Source organism: Palaemon carinicauda, chromosome 25 (assembly GCF_036898095.1).
Source record: "Palaemon carinicauda isolate YSFRI2023 chromosome 25, ASM3689809v2, whole genome shotgun sequence".
NCBI lineage: Eukaryota > Metazoa > Arthropoda > Malacostraca > Decapoda > Palaemonidae > Palaemon > Palaemon carinicauda.
This window is the reverse complement of record NC_090749.1, coordinates 100,012,550-100,022,549: the sequence shown is the minus strand read 5'-3', so window position 1 is coordinate 100,022,549 and position 10,000 is coordinate 100,012,550. Positions and strand designations below refer to the sequence as shown.

Below are 10,000 nucleotides of genomic sequence, written 5' to 3'. Positions count from 1 at the left end.
TCCCTTTGAAGAGGCAATAGAGTCTTGGAGTTACATAACCGTATGTAAATGAGCCTTACTTACGGTAAAGACAAGGGTGGGCTGCGTGAACTGGTTGTCCTTGGCGTATAATTTTGTGTACGCCTCAAATATATTCATCCCGTCTATGCTGTTCTTCGCTATTATCGTACAATCATCTGCTTTTGTCTGTTTTTCCCCTTCTTCGCGAAGGGTATGTATTCACCCATGTCTGTTTGTTAGTTTATTTATTTGTTTGTGAACAACTTTACACAAAAACTAATGGGACGATTTTGATCAAACTTGGTAGTTAGGTTAGTTATGATCAAATGATGAATCTGTAACATTTTGGATAGAGTACATCATAGTACAAGTACGTAGAAGTACTTTCAAAATAAATGTAATGTTAATTTTTTTTGTGAATATTACGTAAAAAATACTGAACTAGTTTCAATGAAATTTGGTAGATATGTGGGGTAGGGCCTAAGGACAAATCCAATAGATTTTTAATAAAGTACATCGAAGTACAAGTAGGCAGTGGAGTTAAGAGCAAAATAAGACTGCTTGGCGTGGCGGAGGTATGCTCTCTACTGAGTTTTTCAATGAAAAGTCTCAATGTCTTGAGTATTGATTGATTTAAACTTTTCTGGCATTGATGCCGATATCCTTTATTTCATATAAAAAATAAAATAATATTCCATTAAAATCATAAAAGTTAAATATCATTATGAAAGTAAAATAGTTTTTAGACCTGCTGCTGAAATAAATCTAAAAATGCCGCTCGCATGGTAGGACATATCATGTCCAAGAATCTTGGCTAGGCTGAACCTGCCATCCTCACCTCGAGCTCTTGAGTAGCCATAACTGAAGGGAAAAAGAGATACCTCAACGTGGTGAAAGGGTTTACGTATCGCCATGATCAGCAAAGCTGTACTAGTCAGGGCCTCCCATACTAGGTTGATTTGCAGTGAGTGATCGGGTTAAAGTCTCCCACTGTCACCAATCCATAGTGACCAGCGTGGTGATGCAGTGGACTAGAAATGGCTACATTTGTTGTTGTTGTTGTTGTTGTTGAAAATTCCCGTCTCTAAGCAGAGTAAAAAAATAAAATTATGTAAGTAGATGAGAGATGGTTTGGTCAAGCTCTTCGCACTCCACAAGAGAGATTAGTTCATAAAACATTTAACTAGGCTCCACAAGGCACAAGAAGAGTTGGAAGATCCAGACCTACATGGCTGAGGACTATGAAGAGCGAAGTAGGCGATGATGAAGTGAGAAGTATTGGTTTAAAAGCTCAAAATAAGACGACGGGCGAAATGTAACCGAGGCCCTTTGCGTCAATAGGCGTAGGAGATAATGATGATAATGATGATGATGTGAACATGCTAGATGATACATTTAAGCTTAAACTTGAGTTTGAAATAGTTTTACGGATGATTATAGGGTGATATTGGTACTTAGGCAAAAGATTGAGAAAGTAATGAATAATTTGGTACCTTACATGGAAGCGCAAGAAGTAAATCGGATCTCACTCTATTTTGACATACAGTGGAACTCTTTAAAAGGGACACCAGCCATTGCTAAGTCCTTTCGTAAAAAAATAGAGCAAATAAGTGTAACAGAATAACCATTAAGTAGTTTGAAACGACCTTGGGATTAGATATTCTGAAAAAAGGGTAGAAATGAGGTCATGTTATCTTTCTGGTCCGAGTTTTCAAAACTTTCTTTTTCATAAACTTCAGTTTGATAACACGAACTAGTGGGGTACTCAGTAGAGTGCAGATCTCCGCCGCGGCAGCTTATTTTTTTACCATGACCTTGACATTTGACGTTAGCATGTATTACCTGGCGTGGATTTTCAAATATGAACCAAGTCTGAAGTCTCTGTGGCAACAATGTCCAAACTTATGACTGATAACGTGAATTGGACTCTTTGCTTGACCGTGACCTTGACCTTTGACCTCGACCTTCCAAAATTTATTAATTTCCACACACACACACACAAACAAATACAAACAGGGGTGAAAACATAACCTCCTTCCAACTTCGTTGGCGGAGGTAATTACTGTAAACTGAATGTCATTAAAGGAATCAGATGAATCATTTGGCATAAAAGATTAATCATGATTCACATCTGACCTTTGATTATGATTCATGAAACGTTAGTTTGATCGACATGCAAAGTTTTGGGTGTGTATTACACACACACACACACACGCACACACGCACGCCCACGCGTTTATATACCCTTATTAACTCCAATTGATATTCAAATATATCCCGTTTTTAATGATAGCATATTTCACGAATGATTTATTAACCGAAGTCACTAATTAGAGAGAAATTAACATATATTTAATTTCACTATCCTCAAATACCACTTAATTGTGGGGTTCTTCTGTCTTCGTTGTAATTATCGTTTTATTTCAAATTCAGTTAAAATTCGTCTAAGATCTCATTTCATGAAAAACAAAAATATATTTTTTTTTTTTAATTTTGAATTTAACTTTGTCTTATGTTAATCCCAGAATTGATGGTATGCAAAAATTAACATCAGACTAAAAATCTTTTTTATATAATAAAGAGTAAATAGTTGGATATATATATATATATATATATATATATATATATATATATATATATATATATATATATATATATATATATATATATATATATATATATATAATTTGATCTGCCTCGGAACCAGAGACCCAAAGAGGGAATTAACCTAATGTTAATAGCTTTAGGTCGCCCAAGGATTCGAACCTGGACCAAGTTGAAACTGAGGTTATAGTGACTCTGTCTTTGATATATATATATATATATATATATATATATATATATATATATATATATATATATATATATACGTATACAGATATATATATATATATATATATATATATATATCTATATATATATATATACAGTATATCGGTCTCGCTCTGCTTTCCCCATCCCTCGGGTAGGGGAGAGAGGGAGTAGTCATGCCATGGTAAGAAGAGGATGCATGTACTATCATATCTACGTGACATGTTTCGTAAACTAGTAGTGAATGTCTAGCCTTCATCATCTTATCATTCAAAATTTTAACATATCTAATCTCTTTGCTATATTATAATATTTTTTTTTTATGTTTTTGGGTCCCTAATGTTCCTTATAGATCCTAATGATCCTAAATTCTCCCAGAATATATGAATTTGTTGGCAATGACGAGACACAAAGATATAATAATAATAATAATAATAATAATAATAATAATAATAATAATAATAATAATAATAATAAATCTATAAAATACATTCTTTCCTCAGACACAAAATCACAGTCAAATCTCAGGAAAATATAGCAAAAATGATCAAATGTAAAAAAAAAGAAAAAAAATTCCGTAGATAAATAGAAAATAAAATTTTGAATCATAATAGTAACACATAAAGAGCATCCATAAGGGTTGTGGTGGCCCATGTGGTAACGTCCCTGACTGGTGATCGCCAGACTGGGGTTCAAGTCCCTCTCAAACTCGTTAGTTCCTTCGGTTGCTGTAACCTCACCCTCCTTGTGACCTATAGAGGGGGGAAGGGGGATTGGGGAGCCTATAGATATGTCTGCTGAGTCATCAGCAGCCATTGCCTGGCCCTCTCTGGTCCTGGCTTGGGTGGAGGGCGGGCTTGGCCGCTGATCATATGTATATATGGTCAGTCTCTAGGGCATTGTCCTGCTAGCTAGGGCAATGTCACTGTCCCTTTCCTCTGCTATTTATGAGCGGCCTTGGATATAAGGTAATAATAATATCTCCTGATAAACTTATAAGCCAAAGCTAATTTTTGTTACTCAAAATCATAGAATAATTATGAAAAAAAAATATTATTTAAAAAAAATATCAAACAATAAATATAAACTTTTTTTAGTCTTTTTAACCACAAACATTTTAAAGTGGCCTGTATTTACTTTTCCAAAAAAAATTATTGAGGAATTTTTCAATACATTTTATCATAAAAATAAAAAATAAGCTAATTTTTCTTTTGGTTTTATCAAATGGCGATTTTTTTTTTATCTAATATTAAAGAATGAAATTTTTATTTAATTTTGATCATGATTTTTTAAAGTATTTTATCCCAATCTGAGAAACGGTACGAAATTAGCATCCTCCAAGTTGATTCAGAACTGAGAAGCACTACTAATATTACATCGTATTTTATTGGTAATTGAGAACCCCTCCCAATTATCTATCCACTTTTCATCCAATAGTTCAGATACAAAGTGAAATTTCCAAATAATATTATTCTAGAAATGAGACACATGACAAATGAATCATTTTCTTCATTTTGGGTAAAACTGAGAACCACTACGAATTTTTCCATCTCATCTTGTTATAAAACTACGAATTGCTCATTTCATATCGTGGAAGACTAGTGGCAAACACAAATAATTCATCTCCTTTCGTGTCAAACTAAGAAACAATACAAATATTTAGTCTCATCTTATACAAGAATGAGAAGCACTATGACTTTTCCATCTCATTTTGTGAAAACTGCAACTTTTTTGTTTCATCTTGTGAGAGGCACTACGAATTTTCCACTTCATTTTGTGAAAACATAGAGTTTTCCACTTCATCTTGTGAAAAGCACTACAACTTTTCCACTTCATCTTGTGAGAGGCACTGAATATATTTCACTTCATCTTGTGAAAAGCACTACAACTTTTCCACTTCATCTTGTGAGAGGCACTGAATATATTTCACTTCATCTTGTGAGAAACACTACGACTTTTCCACTTCATCTTGTGAGAAGCACTACGAATTATCCACTTCATCTTGTGAGAAGCACTACAAATATTTCACTTCATCTTGTGAGAAGCACTACGACTTTTCCACTTCATCTTGTGAGAAGCACTAAATATATTTCACTTCATCTTGTGAGAAGCACTACGATTATTTCACTTCATCTAGTGAGAAGCACTACGATTATTTCACTTCATCTAGTGAGAAGCACTACGATTATTTCACTTCATCTAGTGAGAAGCACTACGATTATTTCACTTCATCTAGTGAGAAGCACTACGATTATTTCACTTCATCTAGTGAGAAGCACTACGATTATTTCACTTCATCTAGTGAGAAGCACTACGATTATTTCACTTCATCTAGTGAGAAGCACTACGATTATTTCACTTCATCTAGTGAGAAGCACTACGATTATTTCACTTCATCTAGTGAGAAGCACTACGATTATTTCACTTCATCTAGTGAGAAGCACTACGATTATTTCACTTCATCTAGTGAGAAGCACTACGATTATTTCACTTCATCTAGTGAGAAGCACTACGATTATTTCACTTCATCTAGTGAGAAGCACTACGATTATTTCACTTCATCTAGTGAGAAGCACTACGATTATTTCACTTCATCTTGTGAGAAGCACTACGACTTTTCCACTTCATCTTGTGAGAAGCACTAAATATATTTCACTTCATCTTGTGAGAAGCACTACGATTATTTCACTTCATCTAGTGAGAAGCACTACGATTATTTCACTTCATCTAGTGAGAAGCACTACGATTATTTCACTTCATCTAGTGAGAAGCACTACGAATTATCCATTTCATCTTGTGAGAAGCACTACGATTATTTCACTTCATCTAGTGAGAAGCACTACGAATTATCCATTTCATCTTGTGAGAAGCACTACGATTATTTCACTTCATCTAGTGAGAAGCACTACGATTATTTCACTTCATCTTGTGAGAATCCCTACGAATTATCCGCTGCATTTTGTGAGAAGCACTACGACTTTTTAATTTCATCTTTTAAGAAGCACTACGAATTTTCCACTTCATCTTGTGAAAAACACTACGAATTATCCACTGCATTTTGTGAAAACACAAAGAGTTTCCACTTCATCTTGTGAGAACCACTACAAATTATCCGCTGCATTTTGTGAGAAGCACTACGACTTTTTAATTTCATCTTTTAAGAAGCACTACGATTTTTCCACTTCATCTTGTGAAAAACACTACGAATTATCCACTGCATTTTGTGAAAACACAAAGAATTTTCCATTTCATATCCTGGAAAACTAATGACCAACACGAAAATTCCATCTCTTCTTGTATCAAACTAAGAAACACCACGAATTTCCCACTCCACCATCTGTAAAACCGAGAAACACAATGAATTTCCCGTCACCTTTTCCCCCAACGCTTGATAACCACAAACAAACAAACGAACAAACGAGAGATTTCACCACAACACCTTTCCCCACCACCAGGTGTCTCTAAACCAATTGGGCCTGGGTTGAACGTCCACTCGCTTATGTCATTTTTTTTCTTAATTGCATCCTTTCACTCTCTCTCTCTCTCTCTCTCTCTCTCTCTCTCTCTCTATATATATATATATATATATATATTAATGTTGTTGCTCTTCTTAAAATATTTCATTTTTCTTTTTCGTTTCCTTTCCTCACTGAGCTATTTTCCCTGTTGGAGCCCCTAGCTTATAGCATCCTACTTTTTCCAACTAGGGTTGTAGCTTAGCAAATAATAATAATAATATATATATATATATATATATATATATATATATACAAGTAAAAACAGTAAATTAAATGAAGTAAAAGAAGAGCATCTTAAAACTGAAATACAGACACCAAACAAACACAAATAATAGACCAAATAAATAAATAATAAAATTGTCTAAGGAGACCAACCTGTCTGGAACAGACTAGAGAACTGAGTGACTATCTGAAGGACAGCGCACAGGTAGAAATTTCCAAATTTACCGGTTTAAGCGATGTGGAGGGGGGGACTGAACAGCCAAATATCCTCTGTCCCCCCCCCCCTCCACATCGCTTAAACCGGTAAATTTGGAATTTTTCTTCCCGAGTGCTGTCCTTCCGATGGTCACTCAGTTCCCTGGTCTAGTCCAGACAGGTAGGACTCCAAAGACAATAGCTTCTGAATGGCCGGGAATCGAACCCTGGTTCAAGAAGCTTGTTTGACAGTGACATAGCACTTGTATATATATATATATATATATGCATATAAATATATGTATATATATATATATATGTATATATATATATATATGCATATAAATATATGTATATATATATATATATATATATATATATATATGTATATATATATATATATATATTATTACTTGCCAAGGTACAACCCTAATTGGAAAAGCAAGATGCTATAAGCCCAAGGCCTCCAATAGAAAAAATAGCCCAGTGAGGAAAGGAAATAAGAAAATAAATAAATGATGAGAACAAATTGACAATAAATCATTCTAAAAACAGTAACAACGTCGAAACAGATATGTCATATATAAACTATAAAAAAGACTTATGTCTGCTTGTTCAACATTAAAGAATTTGCTGCAACTTTGAACTTTAGTAGCTCCACTGATTCAACTACCCGATTAGAAAGATCATTCCACAATATATATATATATACATATATATATATATATATATATATGTAATATCCCTTTATGATTAGTAAAACTTTACTAGCCAGGGCCACCTATACTAGGTTGGTTTGCTGTGAGCAATCAGACGAATATCTCCCACTATCACCTATTCGCATTGGCCAGCGTAGTGAATGAAAACTGGCCAAACACCAGACATGAATAAAAATATTTCTCAGGCCTTTGTCCCGCAGCGGACAAAAAAGGCTGCATTTGTTGTATATATATATATAATATATATATATATATATATATATATGTTTTGTGTGTGTATATATATACATATGTTTTGTGTGTATATATATATATTTATATATATATATATATATATATATGTATATATAATTACCAACCAAGGGCTCCTCTCTCTGAGGCTAAGACCAGGGAGAGCCAGGCAATGGCTGCTAATGATGTGCACGCAAACCTATAAGGTCCACCATCCCTAGCTCAAATGTCACAAGGATGGTGAGGTCGCAGACACTACAAGAAACTATCGAGCTTGAGCAGGTCTCAAACTCCAGGGATAAATAGTGCAGTGTCTAAAGGAGGGGTCAACAGACTGCTGATGAACCATCTGTACGATTGTAAGAGCCAGTCATGTGGAAGATCACCGCACAGGGGACTCATCCAATGAGACATGATATATTCCTCTCTGGTGCCAAACCAATATAGGAGAAACAGGTCCCCCCCCCTCTCTCTCTCTCTCTCTCTCTCTCTCTCTCTCTCTCTCTCTCAAAAGGGTCTTTCTAAAATATATAGAATGAAGAAATCTTGGTTAGGTTAAATTAGAGAGAGAGAGAGAGAGAGAGAGAGAGAGAGAGAGAGATGTGGCTAATCAGCTGATGCCCATTTTCGTTAACCTTGTCCTGAGTAATCTTCGCTAACGTTCCGAACGTTTCCAAGGGCGGAGTCAAGGTTTTTAGTCACGTGGGACAGTATCAACGTTTGCCTTATGAAAATAATGGATGATTAAGGTGACTCTTAAGTCATTGATAAATTTACAGAGAGAGAGAGAGAGAGAGAGAGAGAGAGAGAGAGAGAATTCCATTTAAAGAGAGATTGTAAGAGAGTTTAAAATATCATAAAGGGAGACTCAATGAGAGAGAGAGAGAGAGAGAGAGAGAGAGAGAGAATTCCATTTAAAGAGAGATTGTAAGAGAGAGTTTAGAATATCATAAAATGACTGACATTCAATGAGAGAGAGAGAGAGAGAGAGAGAGAGAGAGAGAATTCCATTTAAAGAGAAATTGTAAGAGAGTTTAAAATATCATACAGTGAGACTCAATGAGAGAGAGAGAGAGAGAGAGAGAGAGAGAGAATTCCATTTAAAGAGAGATTGTAAGAGAGAGTTTAAAATATCATAAAATGACTGACATTCAGTGAGAGAGAGAGAGAGAGAGAGAGAGGGAGAGAGAGAGAGTAGATTAACTGATATAATATAAGTAATCTGGCGTTACAATTACTGAGGTGAGAGCTAAAAATCTTGACAACTTTGAGATCTCACAAATATCATTTTCGCACCCTCTACAGAGAGTTAGGCAGGGCACACTGCAAGCAACGCACCCACATTATAAAAAGGGACATTTATATACGAGAGAGTCGGGATGGCTAATCCGGAGTCAAGTGTGGTTACGTACCTGGTTATTGATCGACTGCAGTTGTTCACAGAAAGTAATGAATACAGTAAAGGAGAAAGATAGCGACTAGTCATACCCGGGTGAGAAGGGTTCAAGTTAGGAAAGGGGGAGGGGGGAGGGCTAAATATGTGTGTAGGTGCGTGTGTGTGTAAGTGTGTATCTAACTAAATATTTAGCAGTCTTGTACACACACATTATATATATATATATATATATCTAGGGCCTTTGTCCTGCAGTGGAGTAGTTATGGCTGATAATGACGATGATACATATATATATATATATATATATGTATGTATCATCGTCATTATCAGCCATAACTACTCCACTGCAGGACAAAGGCCCTAGACATATATATATATATATATATATATTTATTTATTTATTTATTTATTTATTTATTTATTTATAGCTATTGAAAGAATAATGATGAGAATAACACTAAGAGTCAGAAAAAGAGCAAAATGTATACGAGATTGTAAGAAAAAGAAATGGACATGAGCAGGACATATAAAGAGAATAGCAGACAATAGATGGACATTAAGAATAACACAATGGGTCCCTAGAGATTATAAAAGAAGCGGGGGAAGGAAGAGAAGACGATAGATCGACGAACCAAGAAAGTTTGCGGGGATAGACTGGCATAGAAAGAACATAAACAGACGCAAGTTGAGGGACATGTCAGAGGCCTTTTGTGTCTCCGAGAACAAAAAGGAAAACAAAAATTATTTACCTGTAATATCAAACTCAATATTGCAGGAGAATCCAACATTTCGTCAAATGTTTCCCCATACAACTAGTAAGTGTTGGAAGCCCTTGTGACAACACCTCGACAACACTCTTTGACAACAATCTGACACTCACAAACAACACGCTCAATGCAGAAAACACC

At 35.0% G+C, this 10,000-nt stretch overlaps 1 protein-coding gene across 1 annotated transcript in view; it reads right to left on the bottom strand.

Annotated features, from left to right (window-relative positions):
- Positions 1 to 9,954, bottom strand: part of LOC137618734 (hydroxymethylglutaryl-CoA lyase, mitochondrial-like) — a 69,812-nt gene extending 59,858 nt beyond the window's left edge. Inside the window, exon 1 of the mRNA XM_068348904.1 lies at positions 9,842 to 9,954. Within this exon, the coding sequence (XP_068205005.1) occupies positions 9,842 to 9,880 (39 nt within the window). The 5' untranslated portion in view covers positions 9,881 to 9,954. The remainder of the gene's footprint in view (positions 1 to 9,841) is intronic.
- Positions 9,955 to 10,000: the final 46 nt, after the last annotated feature.